The sequence below is a fragment of the Microtus pennsylvanicus genome, chromosome 13 (assembly GCF_037038515.1).
Source record: "Microtus pennsylvanicus isolate mMicPen1 chromosome 13, mMicPen1.hap1, whole genome shotgun sequence".
Taxonomy (NCBI): Eukaryota; Metazoa; Chordata; class Mammalia; order Rodentia; family Cricetidae; genus Microtus; species Microtus pennsylvanicus.
The window spans coordinates 62,069,852-62,093,499 of NC_134591.1; the positions used below are offsets into that span (position 1 = coordinate 62,069,852).

At 43.8% G+C, this 23,648-nt stretch overlaps 1 protein-coding gene and 1 non-coding gene across 2 annotated transcripts; both read left to right on the top strand.

The window, feature by feature from the left end:
• The first annotated feature begins 54 nt into the window (after positions 1-54).
• Snrnp40 (small nuclear ribonucleoprotein U5 subunit 40) lies at positions 55-22,882 on the top strand. The gene is made up of 10 exons (XM_075945811.1): positions 55-252; positions 3,407-3,536; positions 5,244-5,337; positions 8,594-8,759; positions 9,701-9,823; positions 13,463-13,583; positions 15,131-15,213; positions 16,361-16,422; positions 20,812-20,915; positions 22,401-22,882. The coding sequence occupies exons 1-10, from the start codon at positions 109-111 to the stop codon at positions 22,448-22,450; spliced, it is 1,077 nt and encodes a 358-aa protein (XP_075801926.1). The 5' UTR covers positions 55-108; the 3' UTR covers positions 22,451-22,882.
• On the top strand, positions 17,752-17,891 carry LOC142834530 (small nucleolar RNA SNORA48). Its single transcript, XR_012907621.1, has one exon. It is a non-coding gene; the product is annotated as a small nucleolar RNA SNORA48 (small nucleolar RNA).
• Positions 22,883-23,648: the final 766 nt, after the last annotated feature.

Sequence of the window (23,648 nt, forward strand, 5' to 3'; positions counted from 1 at the left end):
TTGTTCCTCCCCGGAAGTTCTGGAGGAAGAACTCAGTTGGAACCAATCGCCCGGCGCCTGCGACCGGCGGCGCGGTCAGTGGCGGCTCTGAGGATAGTGGTTACCGCCATGATCGAGCAGCCGAAGCGCAAAGGCCCGGAGCTACCACTGGTTCCTGTCAAGCGGCCGCGGCATGAGTTGCTGTTGGGAGCGGCGGGGTCCGGCCCCGGTGCCGGACAGCAGCAGGCGACTCCGGGAGCTTTGCTACAAGCGGTAAGTGGGAGGCATCCCGACTTGGCCCTCCACTCCTCTCGCCACGGACCGTACTGGCGCTGCGGGAACGGAAAGACATTGAACCTGATGTCCAAGCAGGATTGTAAAGTTGCTCTGTGTTCTGCGTATGTTTCATATGTGTTTCCTTGTTGGACGCCTGTTTTCAGCCTTTCAGTCACCCTGTGAAGTAGCACTAAACTATTTAAACACTTGTCCTCAAAATCAAGATCCAAACTTCCGCATCCTAAATCTTCAGGGATTCAGCATCAAATAAACATTCAGAAAAGTTTGCAGAATGGGTGAATGAAACATTCAGAAAAGTTTGTAAAATGGATAAATGAATGAGTGAGTGAGTGAGTGAGTGAGTGAGTGAGTGAGAGGGGAAGCAAGGGAAATGAATGAGACAGGCTCGCTTTGCTACCTGGTACAATTTACTTTAATCCTTCTCTAAATTTGCATTATTAACAGTAATTAACATCCGTTGGCTCTTTTTTGGTTTTTTGTTTGTTTGTTTGTTTGAGACAGGGTTTCTCTGTAGCTTTGGAACCTGTCCTGGAACTAGCTCTTGTAGACCAGGCTGGCCTCGAACTCACAGAGATCCACCTGCATCTGCCTCCCGAGTGCTGGGATTAAAGGTGTGCGCCACCACCGCCCAGCCATCCGTTGACTCTTGTGTTAGATGTTTTGCATGTGAAATTTCCATTAATCTTGGTAACAGCCTAAAAGGAACTGTTATTTTGCAAATGGGGAAAACAGACTTCTTTGAGTTGGACCTGTACTCCTAACGGCATGTCTTGTAAAATAGTGATCATACTTCCCTATGAGGTTCAGAGAAGAAAATAAATGTGCCTCCTGCCGCAACTCTTTAAAGTCTGCTGGTGTGGTCCTTAAAATATATAAATAAAGTTAGTGGCGTGGGGCTGTAGTTGTATCTTCCCAGAAGGCTGACAAAATTTTGAGCGAAGGAATTGGAGGCCAGGCTGCAACTCTGGGCTGACAATCTTACTTGTCAAATAAGAGTAAGTGTATTACTAATAATCCTGAAATCTCGTTGGTAGATTCCAGTATACTAACTTAGTTTTTAAAATAGCAAGATGTTAACATTGCAAGATCCCCCTGTCTCCAAAGTAAATAAATAAAAAGTTGGACACATAAATTTATAATCACTCAAGAAGCTGAGGCAGGAGGATCAAGGGTTTTAAACCAATATAGGCTATTATAGCAGAACTCTGTTGAAATTTAAAAAAAAAAGAACTACGTAACCACAATCCTTACCTCCTAGTCAAACCGTCTTTATGTCATCTGGCATCATTGCAGGTTTAGTGTTTCTGGTTTTGTCTTTGAATCAAGGATCAGTAATTAATCCAATAGCCAGGGGAATCATCACAACATTAAATCACATGATTATCTGGTGAAAACATTCTGTTGGATTTCTGTTTTGTTCTGAAGTTTAAAAAAAAAATGTCAAATTCTCTGTACTAATTCCCCTCTTTCCCATGCTCATCGACCAGTTTTCTAGCATGTCATGCTCAAGTAGCACCGACATATGTGTCCTTACATTTTGTTGTTACTGTTGCGTTTGCTGGGGTGTTACTCCAAATGCCCACGTGGTTAACTGTCGGCTCTTTCAAGTTTTTGTTCAGATGCCAGTTTCTCAGTGGGGCTTTCCTGGCCACTGTACTTTCAGTTGAAACACCCTGCTCTGGAGCCCTTATTACTTCTGTCCACTGCGCACAACGTGAGGTGTTTGACTTGTTTGTTTTGTTTCTCTTCCCTTCACTCTTTTCCCACTAGAATGCAAGGTCCATGGTTTTATTGAGTTCTCTTTCTCCGGTACCTAAACACATTAGATTTATTTTTATCTGTGTGTGTGTATCTGTATGCACGTCTATCCCGTGCGTGTGGATTCCCTCATGGGCCAGAAGAGATTGTTGGATCCTCTGAACCTGGAGCTACAAGTCACGTGAAAACTGCTTACCGTGGGTGCTGGGAACCAAACCCAGATTCTTTGGAAGAGCAGTAAGTGCTCTTAACCACTGAGCCATCTCTGTGACCCACATGTACTAATTTTTGAATAGATATGCTGGATGAGTATGATCGTGGTACATTATTTGCATTTATGGATATTTCATAATGAAACCCATTACTTTGTACAGTTAATACATGATAATAAAAATAAGTTAGTATACTGGAATCTACCAACGAGATTTCAGGATTATTAGTAGTACACTTACTCTTAATTGACAAGAAAGGTTGTCAGCCCAGAGTTGGAAGAATTGCCAAACCTAGTTTTAGTGTCCAGAACGATAATCAGAAACTACTTTTCCAAAGCAAGCATAGCGATACACACTTTAATACCAGCACTCAGGAGGACTGAAAATTTAAGGCTAGCCTGGACTGTATATCAAAACCCTGCTCACACCCCAAAAATCTATTTTGTATAATAAGTTGTACCATGCAGGGTTTTTCAAAGGCTAGTTGGGTGGGCCGGAGTCTGGGAAATGTTCTTCCTGCACTCCCGGAGCTTCATTTCTTTGGGGAAAAAGAAGCATGTCAGCAATGGCACGAGGAAGGTAAGGTCAGGTAGTGATGGGGCTTTGGTGGAGTGCTGTGGGCCCGATGGAAGGCTGGTGGGGAGGTGGTTGCTACTTGAGTGTGAGTGTTAAAGACAGACTTGCCGAGCGGTGGTGGCGCACACCTTTAATCCCAACACTCGCAGGCTGAGGCGGCACTCGGGAGGCTGATCTCTGTAAATTCAAGGCCAGCCTGGTCTACAGAGTGAGTTCCAGGACGGCCAAGACTATAATGAGAAATTGTCTTGAAAAACAACAACAAACAGACTCTGGGATGAGTATTTAAAAGGAGTCACTAGGAGGAGAGCTCTATGGGAGACATCTTTTCATGTTAAGATTCTGAGGCATAAATGAGGTCAAGCATGATTCAGCAGTCAACAGTTGACTGTGGAACAGAAGCAGAGTTAGGGAAGAGAGTAGTATGGTGGGCACACACTGGAATGTCCAAGGGATTGTCTAGTGAGAGGCGGGAGTTCTGTGAGCAGAGGTGCCATTCCCTAACCCAAATGAAATGCGCTGTCCCAACTTTACAGCTTCCTTTGCCTGTGTACAGTGACGGATCACACTTCTCTTTGGTTTAGGGGCCTCCGAGGTGTTCGTCCCTGCAAGCCCCAATCATGCTGCTCTCGGGACACGAAGGAGAAGTGTACTGCTGCAAGTTTCACCCCAATGGATCCACCTTGGCATCGTCAGGATTTGACCGACTCATATGTAAGGCACAGCTTTTGACTCTGGAGTTACTGTTCTCTCTAAATAATGTTTTGTTGTTGTTGCTGTTGTTTTTAATTTTGGGTGCTATGTAAGGCATCAAGCATCAGTCTAAATATGCAAGTTAAATTATAGTGATAGCATGCTAAAACAGGTGTCAAAATATTGAGCAGTCATTCAGGTCAAGCCGTACGTAGGTCCATATGTTAAATAAGAAGAAGCATGCTGCTAATTGGAAAGTAGGTTGCTTTGGTTGGAGTTATATAGTCTCTCTCTTCTCCCTCCTCCGTTACTCTCGTGTAGCCCCAGCTGTCCTCAAATTGGCTACGTAGTGAGAATAAATTTGGAACTTCTAATCCTCCTGCCTCCGCCTCCCAAGTATTGGGATTACAGGCCTGAAAGTTAAGAGGAAAGAGAACGTCTCTACTCATAAAAACATGAGACCTTAATCCATACCCAGGATCCTAGTGTATGAGGGAGAAAGATTGGATCCTCAAGTGGTGACTCATTTAAATCATCTGCTACCAGGTTCTCAGCCACTCATTAGGAATGCCCATGTTTGAAAAAAACAAGTACAATCTGGAGAGATGGCTCACCGGTTAAGAACATTTGTTAGCAGGGAGTGGCCATGCCTTTAGTCCCGGCACTCAGGACACAGAGGTAGGTAGATCTTTGAATTTGAGGCCAGCCTGGTCTACAGAGTGAGTTCCAGAACAGTCAGGGAACACAAAAACCGTGTCTTGGAAAAAAAAAAAAGGAAAAAAGAGCACCGCTGCTCTTCCAGAGGACCTGAGTTCAGTTCCCAGCCCACATCCTAGAGTACAGGTTCAGGGGGTCCAGTGCTCTCTTCAGACCTCTGATGGTGTCTTAGCCTGCACACTTCCAGACACATCAATAAATAATAGATCTTTTTAAAAAAATAAATAGAAAAATAAAGCTGAGGTGATATAGCTCAATGATTCCTTTTTCAGGCTGTCTGCAGACTCTGAGCATATAAGAAAAAGTACTAACTTTTTAAAATTAAACCTGAGGGGTTTTGAAAGATATTTCAGCAGTTAAGTGTAGTTATTGCTCTTGTAGAGGGCTCAAGTTCGGTTCCCAGTAACTACGTGGCAGCTCAAAGCCATCTCTAACTTCAAATCCCCAGGATCCAGCTCCCTCTTCTGGCCTTCATAGGCAGGCATGCATACGATGCATATACATATTTGTAGGCAAAACACTCAAACACATGAAATAAAAATAAACAAATTTTGTCTAATAAGTTAAGGCTGAGAAAACAAAGCTCAGTCAGTTAGGACCTGAGTTCAGTTTGCAGAACTCATACAGAGCAGGGTAGTAGAAAGCCAGGTAGCGAGGTTGTGCTTTCATCCTCGGAGGTAGACAGGTGTGGACCCCCTGGGGCCCATCAGCTGGCCAGCCTAGTCTGCTAGGCAAGTTCCTGGCCGTGAAGAGAGTCTGTCTCAAAAGGGGAAAGGTAGATGATGCCTGATCAACAGCAGCCACAGTTGTCCTCGCCATTCCATACGTGTTCACTCATGCACATACATACCTGAGGGACCGCATGCACACAGCAATTTTAGTGTAGCGAGATTTGGTCTCATTGGTAGAGCCAGTGTTGTTCTATGGTCTTATAATTTCAGAAGTATTTTTCTGATTATTTTATATTAGCCATTCTCTGACTGGTGATGGGTTTCCTTTTCCTCTTAACAGTATTGTGGAATGTCTATGGTGACTGTGATAACTATGCTACATTGAAGGGACACAGTGGCGCAGTGATGGAACTGCATTATAACACAGATGGCAGGTGAGTGTTCTGCATAATGGGTTGACGATGGCTTCCCATACTACTGCTTAATGTCTTTACCCTTCAAGCCCTGAGTTTCATCTCTTGGGAGATCCAGTCAAAAACTGCTACGTTTTGGTGAGGCGTTTTGGTGTACTCCCATAACATCAGCACTGAGGAAGCTGAGGCAGGAGGATCACAATTTTAAGGCCCTCATGGACAATGCAGTAGACCATTGAAAGCTCATCATCGTTTATCTTGTAATATGCCAGTACTCAGACCAGTGGGGTTTTTTGTTTTTATAAGACGTAAAGCCAATTTTGGGGGAAGGAGGGTGTTTGTTTTTCCAGACAGGGTGTGTGTGTGTGTGTGTGTGTGTGTGTGTGTGTGTGTGTAGCCCTGGCTGTCCTGGAAATATCACTGTAGACCAAGCTGGCCTCAAACTCATGGAGATCTACCTGCCTCTGCCTCCAAGTGCTAGGTCTAAAGGCATACACCACCACTGCCTTTAATAAGGCAAGTGTAATTTGAAATTGGCTCTTTAAAATTTTTATTGCAGGGATAGTAGCATGTGCCAGCTTTCAGGAGGCAGAGGCAGGCAGATCTCTAAGTTCAAGGCCAGCTGCTCTACAGAGTGATTTCCAGGGCAGCCAGAGCTACATAGTAAGGTCCTGTCTCATAAAAAAAAAAAAGAAAGAAAGAAAGAAAGAAAGAAAAGAAAAAAAGAAAAAAATTTACCTGTTATTGTGTGTGCACGTGATGTCTCTGTGAGAGGGGTACGTATGTAGGGGTCAGGACAGCTTTGTGGAGCTAGTTTTCCTTGTTTGTCTTTATGTGGATTTTGGAGTCAAGCAGGCAAGTGCCTATATTTGCTAAGAGATCTCACAGGAAAGTAATAAGCTATGTTAAAAACACAAACAAAAAAGGCAAGTAGATGGAAAAAGTACTCACATTTTTACCTCTCCAATTACTGCTTGTTATATGCTTTGCTAAAGTCCTTTTCTACCAAAATTGTTGAGTTTTAGCATATCCATAATGTAAACTAAGCTTACAATCTTGTCTACTGATTTTTTTTTGCTTTAACCTACCAAATGTTATAAAAATTAATATTGTGTAATTTTAGGATATATGTGTGTGTGTGTGTGTGTGTGCTACAGATATTTAGTTACACCAAGTCAATCTTATTGTTACACATTTTGATAACTTTCTTTCTTTTTATGGCACTGAAGATTGAACCAAGCTAATTTTCTTTTTTTCTTTAATTACATTTTAAATAGTGTATGTGTGACTACATGTGACACAGTTGTTGAGGTCAGCAGCCAGCTTTTGGGGGTCGGGTCTTTCTATATTGTGGGTCATCACAGAGCAGACTCGGCAGTGGACACCTTTACTCTCTGAGCAATCTCATCCTGCCATAGTCGTTCCTTCTTTCTTCTTTTTCAAGATGTTTTATTGTCACTTGTTTAGATCCCTGTATTCTAAGAAATACATTATAGTAATTGTATATGGTATCATTTTAGGGGTGAAGTGCCTGTGTGTGTGTCCATTTGAGGACAAAGAGGAACATCAGGTGTCCTGCTTTAATCTGTATTTTAGTGTCTTGAGACAAGGTCTCTCACTGAGTCTAGAGCTAGGCTGGTGAGCAGCAAACCCCAATGATCCTCCTGTCTCCGCCCCACCAAAGAGCTGGGGTTACAGGTATGCATGGACATATTCGGTGTTTTACATGGGGCTTTGAACTCTGGTTCTTGTAACAGATAAGCCATCTCCAAAGACCCTGTTTTGTTTTCTTTGAATCTTGGTAATTTATTCAGGCTGAGTTTGAATTTGCAGTCCTCCTGCCTCAGCTCCTGAATAATTGGTATTATAGATATATGGCACTGCACCTGGCTTGTTTTACATTTCTGTTCTCAAATTTTAGTGTTTCATCATTAACATTTTAAATTAAGAAAGCATTACAAGGGACTGTAGGTAGACCAGACTGGGCTCAAACTGCCTCTGCCACCTGAGTCCTGGGATTAAAGGTGTGCACCAGCACTGCCCAACAACCATAACAACTCTATAAAGGGAAACGTTTAATTGGGGCTGGCTTACAGTTCAGAGTTTTAGTCCATTACTGTTGTGGTGGCCACAGGGGCAGACACGGTGCTGGAGAGGTGTCTGAGAATTCTACATCTGGATCAGCAGGCAGCAGAAAGAGAGAATGACCCTGAACCTGGTTTGAGCATATAAAACTTCAAAGCCCACCCCATGACACACTTACTCCAACAAGGCCATGCCTCCTAATACTGCCATTCCTTATGAGCCTGTGGGAACCATTTTCATTCAAATCATCACAGAGCACTTGGTGATCTTACAGAGGACCCAGGTTCAGCTCCCAGTGTCCACATTCTGGCCAGTGGCTCTCAGTAACTTTGGCTGCAGAGCATCCAGTGCTCCCTCTTCTGCCCTCTGAACATCGCACATATACGACACGAATGTATAAGCTCCACGCCTGTTATCATAAAGTAGAATTTTTCCTCAGCATTATCATGGGCACATGCTCCAATCTCAGTTCTCGGGCAGTGATGGAGCAGGGGTATCTTGAGTTTAAGACCTGCTTGGTCTACATAACACCGCCCTGTATCAAAGGGAAAAGAGGGCATTATAAGATCAAGTTTAACTTAGAAATCATTCCCAGAGACAGAGCAAAGCGTTGGAATTACTCAGCTCTTAAATCTAGAATTTTGACAATCAGCCTCTCCTCTACCTCAGCAGGAAGAACTTAAATACTTCTGTGTGAGAGGGTTTTGTATCCAGGTATATCACAAAGAAGGAAAAGATTGATTGAAAAAGCTGCTATATTGGTTGTGTAGTGTGGGTCAACCTGATAGTGAATCCAGAAGGTGAATAGATTTGCCAACTGCAGGACGAGGGAGGCACCCTGGGTTCATGAGCTAAATTCACAGTGCAGCAGGCAGTGTTTGGGACAAATCTGACGTATTTTGGCAAGTGAGAAAGAGATTTTTGTCATACCCCTTTTTTTTCCTTTTTTGAGATTTATCTTGTTTATTTATGTTATTTTGCCTGTGTGTCTGTGTACCACATGCATGTAGTACCTGTGGAGACCAAAAGAGGCATCAGATCCTCTGGAAATAGAGTTAGAGCTTGTTGTGGGCCTTTATCTGGGTGCTGGGGATCACACCCAGGTCCTCTGGAAGAGCAGTCTCTGCTGTTAACCACTGAGCTGTCTCCAGCCCCTAGCGTTTGTCTCATATCTTTTATGTTCTTCTTCTAGCATGCTCTTCTCAGCATCGACAGATAAGACGGTGGCTGTGTGGGATAGTGAAACAGGCGAGAGGGTGAAGAGGCTGAAGGGACATACGTCCTTTGTGAACTCCTGTTACCCAGCCCGGCGGGGCCCCCAGCTCGTCTGCACTGGCAGCGATGACGGCACAGTTAAGGTAGGTATTGTCTGTCTGTGCTGCAGTTGAGTTGGCATGATGTAAACTCTAGCCTGTCTTTCTACTGATTTTGTGCTCTTCTCTTAGTTTTAACTCATTTTCCAGAGCACACTTCAAATTTTACCAGTTGAAATAATGCCCTACAAAATTCTATTAGAACCATAGAATGTACTGCTACTTGGAATTAATGGACTGCGAGGATTTGATTCATGGCTCAGCTACGGATTGTGTGTCTTTGAGCAGTTCAATCTCTGAGCTTCGCTTCCTTAATGTTTTTTTTTTTTACTTTGAGACAAAGTTTCTCTGTATAGCCCTGGTTGTCCTGGAACTCCCTTAGTGAACCAGGCTGGCCTCGTGTGCCACCACTACCTGGTGCATTTTCTTAACCTTTCGAATTGTGACAGTAGTATAAGAGTCTTACAAGTCTTACTCCTCCTCCCCAGCACTAGACTCGTAGGTAAGCTGGCATATGCTGTGCCAGTTTTTTCATGGGTGCTGGGGATCTATCTGAACTAGGTACTCAGGTATCTAGCAGATACTTGATCAATTGAGTCATCTCGCTGGCACCTTCCTTCCTCCCTTTTTTAAATTTCACCTGTTTGTTTATGTGCACACCGTGATGAGCATGTGGAGTCTGCTGTCACTCAGGTCATCAGGCTTGCGACCAGTACTCTAGTCACTGAGCCATCTCTCCAACCCCCATCCTGTTTATTTTAAAGCTTATCAACAGGTGTGTGGCCTTGTAGGCAAACTCAGCTGTTTCGTAATTTGATGTCTTAAACTTGGAGTTTGAGTGGGCAAGTTTGAGGTGGGGAATAGCTGAACTGCCGAGCAGTAGCAAGAGCCCAGTGTTTCCGTTGCTTTGATGGTAGGTGTGGGGGTGTTCTGTGTGATTGATTGCTCCTGAGAAGGATGTTACTGATGCTGCCTGTTTTCTTCAGCTGTGGGACATCCGCAAGAAAGCAGCTATCCAGACATTTCAGAACACTTACCAGGTGCTGGCTGTGACTTTCAATGACACAAGCGATCAGATTATCTCTGGTGGAATAGACAATGATATCAAGGTATGGTTATTTATATTTATATTTACCATTCATATATCAGAAGCTAATCTTTCTACATGTTTTGAGATTGTACAAGGTTGGCACTTAATGCCAACTAAAAAGAAGATAGTGACCTGAAACTTACTTTTTTTTTCTTTTTCTGATTACTTCCTAAATCAAAGGTTACATATAAATATATATCGGCTCATATAAATGCTATCAAGGGCCAGATGGTTAATAGGATATGTGCAATCCGTGGGTAGAGGGGAGCTGTGAAAATACAGAATATGGCCAGGTTTGGTGGCATACGACTTTAATCCCAGCACTCTGGAGGCAGAGACAGGCAAATCACTATGAGTTCAAGGCCAGCCTGGTCTATAGAGTCAGTTCCAGGACAGTTGGAGCTACACACAGACCCTTTCTCAAATAAAGAATACAGAGTGTAGTTAGGCCCTGATTAGGTATTTGTTTATTCATTTTTAATTACATTTATTTCTGTGAGTGGAGGTCAGAAAAGAATTTGCAATCAGTTCTCTCCTGTCCTATGAGTCCCAGGGATTGAACTCATGCTGTTGGTCTTGGTAGCAAATACATTTATCTGCTGAACCTTCTCACCCAACAGATTGTTTTTAGTTTTTTGCTTTAATGAGACAGGGTTTTTCTGTAGCTTTGGAGCCTGTCCTGGAACTCGCTCTGTAGACCAGGCTGGCCTTTAACTCACAGAGATCCGCCTGCCTCTGCCTCCCGAGTGCTGGGATTGAAGGCCTTCACCAACACCGCCCAGCCAGCTTCATCACTCTTAACAGTTAGTCCAGTGCTTTCCAGAGCAGAGGTCGTGCTGCTGACAGCCACCCGCTGCCACCCAGAGCTGCCCTCTGTGCCAAGCCCCATCTCCGATGTCTATCAACCATTGAACTCTTTGTCCTGTAGCTCCTTTTCCAGGATGTTGGGGACATATGAGTGTGTAGCTTTTGGGGAACCAGCTTCTTTTTAATTGTGAGAATTTGATTCTCCTGTCTTCACCACAGGTCAGACAGATCGAAGGAAGGGTTCTTACCACAAACAGTCTGGATGCTGCTGCTGGGCCTTCTGTGCATCACAGTGCAATGTAGTCCGAAGGTCTACCTGGTCCTTGTGTAGTGTAGTTTACTGTCTTCTCAGAGGCGTGTATTATCCCTCCTCTTAGGGCGGGGTCTCTGCAGAGAATAAATCCTAGCCATTGTATGTTAATATATACCAGTTTTACTCTGAAATTTGAGCTTATCTCAGATATGAGAAACATAAATATAGCCCCATGAATACTGCAGTTAAATTTAGCTCTGTATTCTAAAATATTCTTTCCTATGTTTTTGGAAAGTGTCCTGATTCTCATAGCCCTGCAGCCTTCATTTTTCTAAAATAAGTCTTGGTTTGGAGTTCTCTTGTTTTGTGTATGTAGCTCTGGTTGACCTTGAACTCACAGGTATTCCTCTGCCTCCTGATTAAATCTCTGCTGAGATTAAAAGTGTGTACCACCACACCTGGCTTGTTTTGTTTGTTTGGGCGGTAGGTTCTCAAACTTACCATCCTTCCATCTTAATTTTCTGAATGCTGGCATTGTAGGCATGTATTTAGACATTCAAAGTGGGGTTTTATAAGGTGTGTGTGTGTATATATATAACATCCTTTAGGAAGCAGAAGAGAGTATCTGATCCATTCAAAGTGGGGTTTTGTTTTGTTTTGTTCTTAGGGGTGTGTGTACATCCTTTAGGAGGCAGAAGAGGGTGTCTGGTCCCTTGGAGCTGAGTTAATGTTAGTTGTTAGCCACCCACTGTGGGTGAACAAGGTTACTATGCATCAGCTACTCTGGAGCAGGAAGTTCTCTTAACCACCAAGCCACTTCTCCAGCCCTAGTATTCAAATTTTCACATCAGTGCATGCACCTAACTCCTTTCTGAATATTAAAAAATGCCATGCTTTAGAGGACGTCAGATATTTTATTCATTTAGAAAAATTACATGGCAGTATTAAATGAAGTTTTTTATAATACCAGTGACCTTCACAAAATTGCTAATCTTTCTCCTTTTGACATCCAGACTATTTCTGTTCCTGTTAATGTTTATTTTTACATATTTGCTTAATCGCCTATTATGTAAATTTTTTATATTTTGGCTTTAGAGTTATTTTTAGGAACTGCTCAATAATATTTAGAGCCTGCCATGTACCAGGCATATGCAAAGCATTCCTATTTGTAATCTTTCAGAACGGGAGAGCACTTGCCTAGTGTGCTTGAGGCCCTATGTTCAATCTCCAGCATTACTAAAAGTATAAAAGACAAACGGACAGAAGATATGCTGGTGATGTCATCAATGGTAGCACTCAAAGCTCTGGACTTGAACTTGAACGATGAACAAACAACAAAGGGCAGAACTCCTAGACAGATACTCTTGTGTCTGTCTTCCAGAGGAGGCTCAAAGGGCTCTTTGCATAAATACGCTTTTCATTTTCTTTTTTCTAAACATACATACATACCTACATACATATGTAAGTACATAGACATTGTTTCTATATATTATAACATAAGATGAAAAATCTTAACTGTTTTCCAGTTTCGTGTTTACTATATATGATCTTGGGCTTTGTTTTCATTTTGTTTTGTTTGTGTCCCTGCTTGGCCTGGCGCTTGCAGCAATCCTGCCTCTGTCTCAGTGATGTTCTCATATACATACATCACTGTAACTAGCTTTGTCTACTTTTATTTTTAATTTTTAGTTTTGAGACCTCTGGCTTCAAATGCACTATATAGCTAAGGGTATCTTTGAACTTCTAATCTTCCTGCTTCTCCTCCCAAATGCTAAAATTCAGGGGTGCCATTGGCTCTCTTTCTTTCTTTCTTTCTTTCTTTCTTTCTTTCTTTCTTTCTTTCTTTCTTTCTTTCTTTCTTTCTTTCTAAGATAGGGTTACTTTGTATAGTCCTGGCTGTCCTGAAACTCATCCTGTAGACCAGGATGGCCTCAAACTCAGAGATCTGTCTGCCTCTGCCTCCCAAGTTCTGGGAATAAAGTCATGTACCACCATCACCTGGCCTTTATGATTTTTTTGAGATGGTCTCATAGCCAAGTTAGTCTGGAACTCTGTTATTCAAGCTGACCTCGGGTTTAAAATCCTTCCTCATCTGCCTCCTGAGTACTCAAATTAGACGTAGACCAGTAAGCCTGTCATCTGGTTTATATAGTTATTTTTCTTTCTTTTTATTTTTCACTTTATTTGATGTGTATGAGTATTTTGCCTGCATGTGCACATATATGTGCACCACATGTGTGCCGGGTGCCAGCGGTCAGAAGGGGGCACTCATTCCCCTGCAGCTAGAATTACAGTTGTGAACCACCATGTAAATGCTGGAAACCAAACCCAGATCTTACACAAGAACAACAAATACTCTTAATCTCTGTGTCATCTCTCTAGACTCTGATGTGTTTGGCTTATTCATTTGCTTGTTGCTATGGCCTTATTTGTGCTGGAACTGGCTCTGTAGACCAGACTGGCCTTGAACCCACAAAGATCTGCCTGCTTCTGCCTCCTGTGTGCTGGGAGCTGGACTTAAAGGTGTGCGCCACCACACCTGGCATTTCTCTGCTAGTTTTCAGTTTGAATCCTGAGTGTAGTTTTGTGTTGTTACAGGTTTGGGACCTGCGTCAAAACAAATTAACCTACACCATGAGAGGCCATGCAGATTCTGTAACTGGCTTGAGTTTAAGTTCTGAGGGATCTTATCTCTTGTCCAATGCAATGGACAATACAGGTAACTTTGGAGAACAAAAATGTTCTGGGACTAGTGTCTGTTGACCATAAAAGTGGGGGTGGGGGTTGTAGCACAGATTCTAATTAGTCTTAATAATAAAAATCTGGAGTCAGATATCGGCATAAAGAAAAATCAGAGAAGTAAAGGAGCCAGCCACTAGAGAGACTTTACCACTGAATCCTCAGCCTGAAGGGGGCAAGATCCTGCCTCTACAAATCCTCGGACTGAATACTCTGAACTCCTATCTCTTCCCACCTTATATTCCTCTCTCTGCCCAGCCATTTCCCTTCCTGTCTCCATCTCCCAAGTGCTGGGATCCCCTTTATTTGAGCTCTGTTCTGTTTCTCTTTTAGACAGATTCAATCCTGTGTAGCCCAGGGTGGCCTTGAACTCACAGAGCTCCCTCTGGGTTAAAGGTGTGTGCTGGGCACTGCCTGGCCTCTATGGCTAACTAGTATGACTAGCTCCACATTCTGATCTTCAGAAAGCTGTCAGATCACAGACAAAATATCACCACAGGAGTTAGTATTAAGTAATGTTATTGGGAAGTGGTGATATAGCTCAGCTAATTAAGCTACCTATGTTCAGACTAGATTATTTGAGTTTGCTCCTAGGACTCCGTACTGAAAGGAAAGAGTCAGCTGGGCAGTGGTGGCACATACCTTTAACCCAGCACTTGGGTTGTGAGTCACCATATGGGTTCCGGGAACTGATCCGAGGTCCTGTGCAAGAATTTGTGCTCTTAGCCGGGCGGTGGTGGCGCACGCCTTTAATCCCAGCACTCGGGAGGCAGAGGCAGGCGGATCTCTGTGAGTTCGAGGCCAGCCTGGTCTACAGAACTAGTTCCAGGACAGGAACCAAAAGCTACAGAGAAACCCTGTCTCGAAAATCAAAAAAAAAAAAAAAAAAAAGAATTTGTGCTCTTAACCGCTAAGCCATCTCTCAAGCCTCCAAAAAAATTTTTTAGATTAAACGAAATCATTGTCATATTGAGACTTTGCTGGATGTGATTCTGAATTGGCAGAGAAATCATTTGGAAAATATTTTTTTATTTTGTATGTTTTATGATCTGTCTCACTCTCCCCCCAAAACTGCCTGTGGGGTGTGTGTGTGAAAGGCAGACAAACACAGGAAGATTTAACTACATCGTTGCAATTTCTATGTCCTTGGCTCTCCGTCCTCTGTGCCCTTAGCTTAATGAGGAGGATGATCATTGGTGACCCTACTGGAAGAGTGAAAGAGCCTTATCTGCCGGGTGGTGGTGGCGCATGCCTTTAACCCCAGCACTTGGGAGGCAGAGGCCAGCGGATCTCAGTGAGTTCGAAACCAGCATGGTCTACAGAGTGAGTTGCCAGACAGTCAGGGCTGTTAAACAGAAAAATCCTGTCTCAAAAAAAAAAAAAAAGGAAGAAGTCAAAAAGAGCCTTAGCAATTAGTATTATGTCATGTTGGACCTCCTTAACCAGGAGACAGTATTTGTTACTGACGTGGAAGCTGCTGGCTTGTAGTTATGTTTGTTGTTTGATTGGCTTGGTTTTGCTTTGTAGTGCGTGTCTGGGATGTCCGGCCCTTTGCTCCCAAAGAAAGATGTGTGAAGATATTTCAAGGAAATGTGCACAACTTTGAGAAGGTGAGTGGCACCTGCCACGGGGTTGGTACCTGTCCATTTGCTCTGAAGAAACATTTATCTAGTGATGCTGAAGGGTGAAGAGTTGTTGGCCCTCTGAGAATGAGTGAAGTCTGGTAACCGTCGTCATCGAAGCTCCCTCTCTTCTGCCTCAGCGTCCCTGTGCTCTTCCAGGAGCAGGCTCCGCGTCTGCCTCAAAGTTTGTAGGACTTGTGACTTCAATGCCTCCCTCCCTAACAGGGCATCCTGACCTTTTATTCCTTAGGAATCTCAGCCCTGTAAATCAGTGTCTGTGGACCCCGACTCCCATTGCTGTTACCAGATACCTGCTGTTAGAGCTGTGGGTCCATACCCATTCCCCTTGTAATCACAATGGCCTGAGTCCAAGAGAATTTTCCTCAAATCCTCAAGTATCTGATCAGCTCCTTTGGAAGCTGCTTTTTTTTTTTAGCATTGAGTTTCTTAAAAGAGATTAATGATTTTCTTTTGAGAGTTCACTGAGATTGTTTTACCCTATAAATCAAATCTTATTTTTGTTGGGTTTGGGTTTTTTTTTTCTTCAAGATAAAGCAAAAGAATTAAAAAAAAAAGATAAAATTTTAAAACGTTTTAATGAGGATCAAGATAAGTGGAGCAAAGGGAGCCTTTGTTTAAAGACAGAACAAATTTTTGTTGCCAGGTTTGTTCTTAATAACTGTAGGTTAAGCATTTCTGCATCTAGTTTTTTGTGTGGTATAAAATTACAAAGCAGGCTGGAGAATTGACTCAGCAGTTAAGAGCACTGGTTGCTCCTGTAGAGGTTGCAGAGGACCAGGGCTTGACTCCCAGCAAACGCCTGGCAGCTCACAGTTGTCTGTAACTCCATTCCCAGGAGATGTGATGCCCTCTTCTGGCTTCCTCAGTGACCAAGCATACCTCAGGCATACCTGCAGACCAAACACCTAAAATAATACACATAGAATAATGAGATAAGTATTTGAAGAAGAATAAGTAAAATTACAAAGCATGCTGTTCTGAGCAGGGATATATTAGCTGATATTTGTTCTGGGGAGACACTCAAAGCCTAGTAGAAAATTTAAAGTCAATTGACTCCTAGTATAGCAAGAGGAGTTTGGCCTATTAACTGTCTGGTACGTCCCTCTCCTTACAGAACCTCCTGCGGTGTTCTTGGTCACCTGATGGAAGCAAGATAGCTGCTGGCTCAGCGGACAGGTAAGGGCTCCTGGAGTAAGGTAGAGAATGATGTGGCTGTTCGGGTCTCGCATTTAAAGTGTGGGTGTGAAGACAACAGGCGTCTTTACCCACGTGACTAAGGGGCGCCCTGTAAAGCACAGGTCCGCTCTACTCTCTACAGTACTACTCCTGTAGCGCCGTGCCACTACAGGTTGGTACGCGAGCCGGGAATTGGGCCTGGAGATTTAAAAGCACGCACAGAGACAGACAGAAAGAGACAGGACACGGGTCACCCTTGATACAAGAAAGCCAACTCAGGGGCAGCTTATATAGTGCTCTCGCCACACGCCTTTGTTTCAGCCCAGCATTTGGTCATAGCTGCCAGGACAGATGATGATTTAGAGTCATATCTGGGCTCAGTGGAAAGTACCAGCATTGCTAAGCAAAATGGGCTGATGTTTCTGCCAAATTAATAAACCAGGACTTTTTTACGTGTGAATTTAAACTGGTTCAGGGCCTTATGTTGTGAGGGAGAGAAGGGAGAGAATTCGCCATCAGATGCTGTTGTTTTTAATTGTCCCTGGTGATGTGTACTTGGAAGGAAATCAGGTGGAGTAGAGAATCTGAGGGCCAAGGACACTGGGCTTGTGGAAACTCTGGAGACTCGTGGTAGAGGCATGTAAGCAGGGTTCTGCCCTAGCTCATAGCTTTCAGCACAGTTTAGGATTCCCTATGGAGACATGCTTAAAAACTTTTTTGGTTTTGTTTTTTCAGAATGTGATCTCCATATGTAGCTCTTACTTAGTCTTGGAAGTTACTCTGTAGACCAGACCACCCTTGAACTCACAAAGATGCATCTGCCTCCCAAGTACATGAGTTTAAAGCACCACTACACCTGACCTGGCTTGTGCTTGGATTTCTTTCTTTCTTTCTTTCTTTCTTTCTTTCTTTCTTTCTTTCTTTCTTTCTTTCTTTCTTTCTTTCGCTTTTTTGTGTATTTTGTTTTATTTTGGTTTTTTGTTTTTCAAGATGGGGTTTCTCTGTAGCTTTGGAGCCTGTCCTGGAACTAGCTCTTGTAGACCAGGCTGGTCTCGAACTCACAGAGATCCGCCTGCCTCTGCCTCCAGAGTGCTGGGATTAAAGGCGTGAGCAACCACCGCCCGGCCATGCTTGGAAATTTTTAAGTCCTTTTTTTCTCCCGATCAAATTTAATGTCAGGAAAACTGGACAAGTATTCAGGGTGTTTGGGGCAAGTGGATAGCTAAGGGAAAGAGTGCTGTATTAATGGTTTGAGTCTCAGAGGTTTAAAAAGCTACCATGAAGAATCTCAGAGATTTTCTATTATTGAGATAAAGAAAACTTAACCCTACCCCCTGGCAATGGGCAGAGACGTCTCCCTGGTGGTGTTGTTCCACATCAGCCAGGGCAGAGCAGGTAGCAGTCCTTTGTTCATCCTAGCTAGAGGCCTGACTTAGTGGCCAAAGCTGTTTCATGCCTAGGACACATTCAAAAAAAAACAAAACAAAAACAAAACAGACACACAGAAACTTAGGAAATAGTCCAAGGAGCCTTGCCTGGTGCTTGCCTGTAACCCAGCACTCAGGAGACTAATCCAGGGTCAGAATTTGAGACTGTCCTGGCGAGTATAGCGAGACTCTGTCTTTTTAAAAACAAATGTACAAGAAGTTTGCATTCTCACAGAGTGGAAAGCATTCTTAGTATTTTTGTATCATTTTCTGTAGAGATGGTATGTTTCCCCTTATAATTGTATCTTTTTTAATTGTTTTAGATTTATTTATCTTTTTTGAAAGATTTTTAAAGCATTTATCTAGCCATATCTACCTATATGGGTGTCTTGCCTTCATGAATGTCTGTGGACCACTGGTATGTCAGGTGCCTGTAGAAACCAGAAGAGGATGTTGGATTCCCTGAACCTGGAATTAGAGATGGTTGTAAGCCACATCTGGGTGCTAAGAATCAAGCCCTAGTCCTCTAGAAGAGCAGCCTGTGTTCCTAGCCACTGACCCACATCTCTCCAGCCCCGAATTGTGTCTTTGTTTTGTTTTTCAAGACATGGTTTCTCTGTGTAGCTCTGGCTGTCATGGAACTCTCTTTGTAGACCAGGCTGACCTGGAACTCGGAGAGAACCACCTGCCTCTGCCTCTGCCTCTGCCTCCCAAATGCTAGGACTAAAGGGATGATGAGCCACAATGCCCAACACACATTTTCCATTTTCCAGTGTCCTCTCATTCCCCTTCCTTCTCACCATTCCTTACATGAGGATGCATGGCTTGGTCAGAAGCAAGGCCTATCCACTCTGTTGGGCTGGGCAGGATTTCACAGTCCACCTCGACAGTTAGCCTGAAGTAAGCAAGCAGTTCTATTACATAAGTAACCTGGTTTCTACCAAATGTTGACATGCCCAAATGTGGAGAGGACAAGAAACCCTCTAAATTTAGCATGTAATTGGCATCCATGAAGAGTGAGGCCTTAAAGTAAACCCTTGGAGATCCAGGCTTCTGCCAGCTTCTGTGTACTTGAGAGATAATATCCACCTCAGAAACCTGCTTTCCAGCTGAGTCTGGCTTTGGCAGATTTCCCCTTTCTGCCTACAGATAGATCACTTCCTTGTGTGCACTTAACCCTCCACAGCCCTGTTCAGACACTAGCCAGGCTGCTGATTTCATGTGACTCTAGCTTTATAACACATGTACTCATAATAATAACAGCAGTCATTAGTTCTGTGTGCCAGATACTTTGCATATATTCTTATTTTTCTCAGTAAGCTATAAATTCACTTTTTCTCCATCACTATAAAAGAAAAAGGAAGCAGTTGTGTTGAATTATCTTGGTTCGAGAAATAAACAAGGTAGCTAAAAGATAGAACAGTTATATATATATTTATTTATTGTAAGGGGTAAACTCATGAAATAGGAACAAGAAATCCAAACTCGGATATGCCGCGAGGGAACCTCACAGAGGGCGCACCAGGTCCCAGAAAGCCACACCCTAACTTGGTCCCTCCTCTTAAAGTTAATTGGTTGACAGAGATTCCCTGTCACAGTTGTCTGATTACTTAGCTAGTGAATCTGCCCTGGAGGTCATCCCAGCTTCTCTGATTCCAGTGCTGTCAGCCTTCCACTCTGCCCTTGGTGGGCATGAGGGACAGTGGTTTGTGCATGGCAGAAAAGAGGGCATGAGCACCGGCTAAGAGGCAGAGAAGGGTAGGGTTCTGCCTCCTGTCTAGAACAATTTGCTATAGCCAAGGATGGTTTTGAATTCTTCTGTCTGCTCCTCCCAAGCGCTGGGTCTATAGGTGTGCGCCAATATGCCCAACTCCTCAAGAGCTTTTACTCATTTGCTCTTGAGCCTAGACTATGAGGGTGTGAGGTATAATTAATAAGCTTTGTTTACTTAGAGGGTAGATGTAGCGCCTGCACTATGAGACGGTACGTGAGCTGGGAACCGTGCTGGAGACTTAAAAACACACGCACACAGACAGACAGACATGGGGACATGGTTCATCCTTGATACAAGAATGCCCACTTTAGGGCTGGAGAGATGGCTCAGAGGTTAAGAGCATTGCCTGCTCTTCCAGAGGTCCTGAGTTCAATTCCCAGCAACCACATGGTGGCTCACAACCATCTGTAATGAGGTCTGGTGCCATCTTCTGACCTGCAGGCATACACATTAATTGCATACATATTAAATAAATAAATATTTTTAAAAAAAGAATGCCCACTTTAGCCGCGCAATGGTGGCGCACACCTTTAATCCCAGCACTTGGGAGGCTGAGACAGGCGGATCTCTGAGTTTGAGGACAGCCTAGTCTATAAGCGCTAGTTCCAGGCCAGGCTCCAAAGCTACTGAGAAACCTGTCTCAAAAAAAAACAAAAAACTTTATTGTGCTCAGGGGCAGCTTATATAGGGCTCTGGCCACGCCCCAGCTCTTGATATCTTTCAGCTGCAGACTCACCAGAACCCACTCCCCTGCCATCAGGGTCTCGTGTTCAGAGCAGCTGCAGGCTGCTCAGAGCAGAGGAAAACAAGTTGTTTACAAGAGATTCGGGGCCTGGTGGTCCGCAGTCCCCAACAGGTCGAGCGAGGGTCTGGAACATCTCACAGCATATCCTGGGCTGGCCTATTCCCATGGCAGGGTTGCAGGTATACATACTGTGCCTAGCTTGTGTGGGTCTTAGAGTAAAAGTATACCTAGGTTTGTGCCTTTCCCCTGCCTCTGCGTTTGCAGCCTATTACGAACAAGCTGTACCAGTAACATGGATATGTTTATGTTTCTATAATTTCAGGATTTGGTTGGTTTTCAGCCACCAGATATTCTTTATTTACTTGGTAGAGTCCTAGTTTCTAAAACCCAGTGTCCTCACCGACCTCTAAGGGATCTGCACTTGTCGTTCTGGCCCCTTGCAGGTTTGTGTACGTGTGGGACACTACGAGCAGGAGGATCCTGTATAAGCTGCCGGGCCATGCTGGCTCCATCAACGAAGTGGCGTTCCACCCTGATGAGCCTATCAGTAAGTCCACATCTGCCCTGACTGCTACAGAAGAGAAAGCAGCCTCTCTCCCTGGGACTTGAGGGACAGAGGCAGGCAGGGCTATTGTGTGAATCCAGTGCTAATTTGGGTTTTGAGGTATTTTGGTGTGGGGTTTTCATGGGTTTGGGGTTTTTTGTTTGTTTTTTGTGGGGAGTTGGGTTTTTGTTGTTGTTGTTGTTATTTTGGTTTGGTTTGGTTTGGTCTGGTGTTTTTGTTTTTGGGGTGGGGAGCTGGCCGTAAGAGAAGGCAGTTGTCAGCATAAAGGGGGATGCCAGTGCTAAAGCAACCTAAGGTTTTCTTATTACACTAAGATTCGGATGAAATTGGAAACGCCCCCCGCCTCCAGCCTCCAAACAGTTTTCTCTGTGTAGTCCTGGCTCTCCTGGAGCTCTGTAAACCAGGCTGGCCTTGAACTCAGAGATGCGCCTGCCTCTGCCTTCCAAGGGCTGGGATTAAAGGTGTTCTCCACCACCACCAGGCAAAACTAAAAGTGTGTTTTCTCCAGCTAGGATCTTACCATGTAGCCTTGGCTTGGCTGGTGTTCATTGTGTAACCCCTGCTGATCTCATACTTGAGGGAATCTTCCTACCTGAGTTTCCCAAATACTGGGCTCTTTGGAGGAACTCAGCGCATAAACCACAGGAAGGGATCTCAGGGAGAGTCAGTATGAAACAGTAGTAGTGTTGCAGTTTATTTCAGAAAAGTTTACTCTGCATTTAAGTGGGGTGCTAACAGGCCTAAAGGGAATGCAGGCATCTTCCGGGGGTTGCTGCCATCTATAGGCCAATCTTGGAATTGCAGTCCTAGATGGTGGTTGGCTTCAGTTCTCACCTCAGAAAAGGCTGGCTAAAAGACTGAGTTCTTTTGACATTCTCAGTTCAGGTTCTCTCCATAATTTACTCTCTTGGAGTGGCAGGGACTGTAGACAAGAATGACTTGTGAATGTGTTGATTAAAATTATAATAAATTTGATTAGTTAAGCTTTAAATTTAAAGAAAGAACATGTTACCTTTCTCCAGGAGTATATATAGATTTAAAAACCAAGCAGAAGCATATTGACTGAGTGGATGGACACTTGTAATCCCACCCTGGGTTGGTAGAAGCAGGAGGATTCCTAGAGGTTTGCGGCTAGCCAGTCTACATCACAAGCTCTAGGTCAGCCCAGTGAATAAAGAGACTAAGAACCTTGTCTGAGAAAGCCTCAGCCCGAAAACATGCGCATACACCTGCACCTTGTGTGTCTGACTTAGAAGAGCATGAGGTTCCCATAGCATAGCCATCCTTGGGGCTTCAAGGGGGCTTGGATTGAAAAGCCAGGCTGCAATTTCCTTTGTGTGTGTGTTTAGGAGAATTCAAGCTAAACCCAATTGCTCTTACATGTCACAGTTGTCTCTTGACACAGGGCCCTTGAGCTCCAAGGGTTCCCAAGCCTTCACTTCTCTTGTCTTGTTCTTTTTCCCTTAGTCCTCTCAGCATCCAGTGACAAGAGGCTGTATATGGGTGAGATTCAGTGAAGATTTGAGATGGAAGGCTCCCCGGCTGTGTGACCTGAGGCTCATGCTACATTATGACCAGAGTCATATGGTGTCCAAGCTGACCTGCCTTCAGATGACCGTCACTAGCAAGCAGCTGGAGGTGATGGCTGTACTCCAGCAACCATTTGTACCCCATTTACAGAACAGCTGTGGCCTCTGGTACCACCTGCCACATTTCAGGGATTGGTTTCTTTTTTTAAAAAAAAAAAAATAAGACTTCTTCAGAGGGACAAACATTGGTTTGAGGTCTCCTGTTTTTTAACCTATGCTGGAGACAGGGAATGTCAGTTGAAATTTGTTGAATTTGTTTTCTGTTTATTTTTAATTGAATAACTGGCTTGTATGATATTTTTCTTTCTTGTTTGAGTCATTTTGTATTAAAAATCCAAACAGATAACCTTTTTACAAGAACCTTGTGGCTTAGATTTCTTATTTCTTGCTGTCTTTTCTCTGAGGCTTGATTGCTGTAAGTCAGAGGAGTATATGTCTGGTAGATACGATCCACCTGCTCTTCAGTGACTCTGTTTACTTGGAGTCCCCCACCCCCTTCTGTTGTAGGTTTCCTCACTATTGTGAAAATGACAAGGTGTAATTATCAGTAGCAGATACTTTCCTGTAATTACAAGCACAGCGTCCAGAAGGTGATGAATGAGGTCCAGAAGGGCCTGGCCCTGGGTCTGTCTGCTCTGCCTGCTGCCCAAAGCCCTTTCCTTAGCAGCAGTCCTGTGCTCGGGGCTCCTGGGGAACCAGAGCTGTGGCAGCCCCAGTCGGGGCCCTTGACCAGAATGCAGCTTCTTGAGCAGCCCAAGTGGGAGATGGATGTTTTCCTAGGCTTTGACCGTGGCATTTTCTGAGGCTCTTTATGATCCTGTTTACCTGTCTGACTTTGCTGATCTGACAGGGATGTTGAGAAACGCTGTCATGTGCCTTCTACTAAGACAGGTTCCTCCCTCCCTTGGGTCTCTGGTTGACTGTCCAGCACACAGACAGGCACTAATGAATCCATCTGCCCCAAGGAAGTAGAATGTATATTTTTTTAACCTTCTATCTCAAAGCAAAAGTCTTCTTATCTTCAATAATTCTGGGCATGTTTGGCTTAGACTTTGGGCTCATGAACTTAAATCATATTTCTCATAAGTCAAAGAGGATGCTGCTGTGGGTTTAGAACATAGTCATT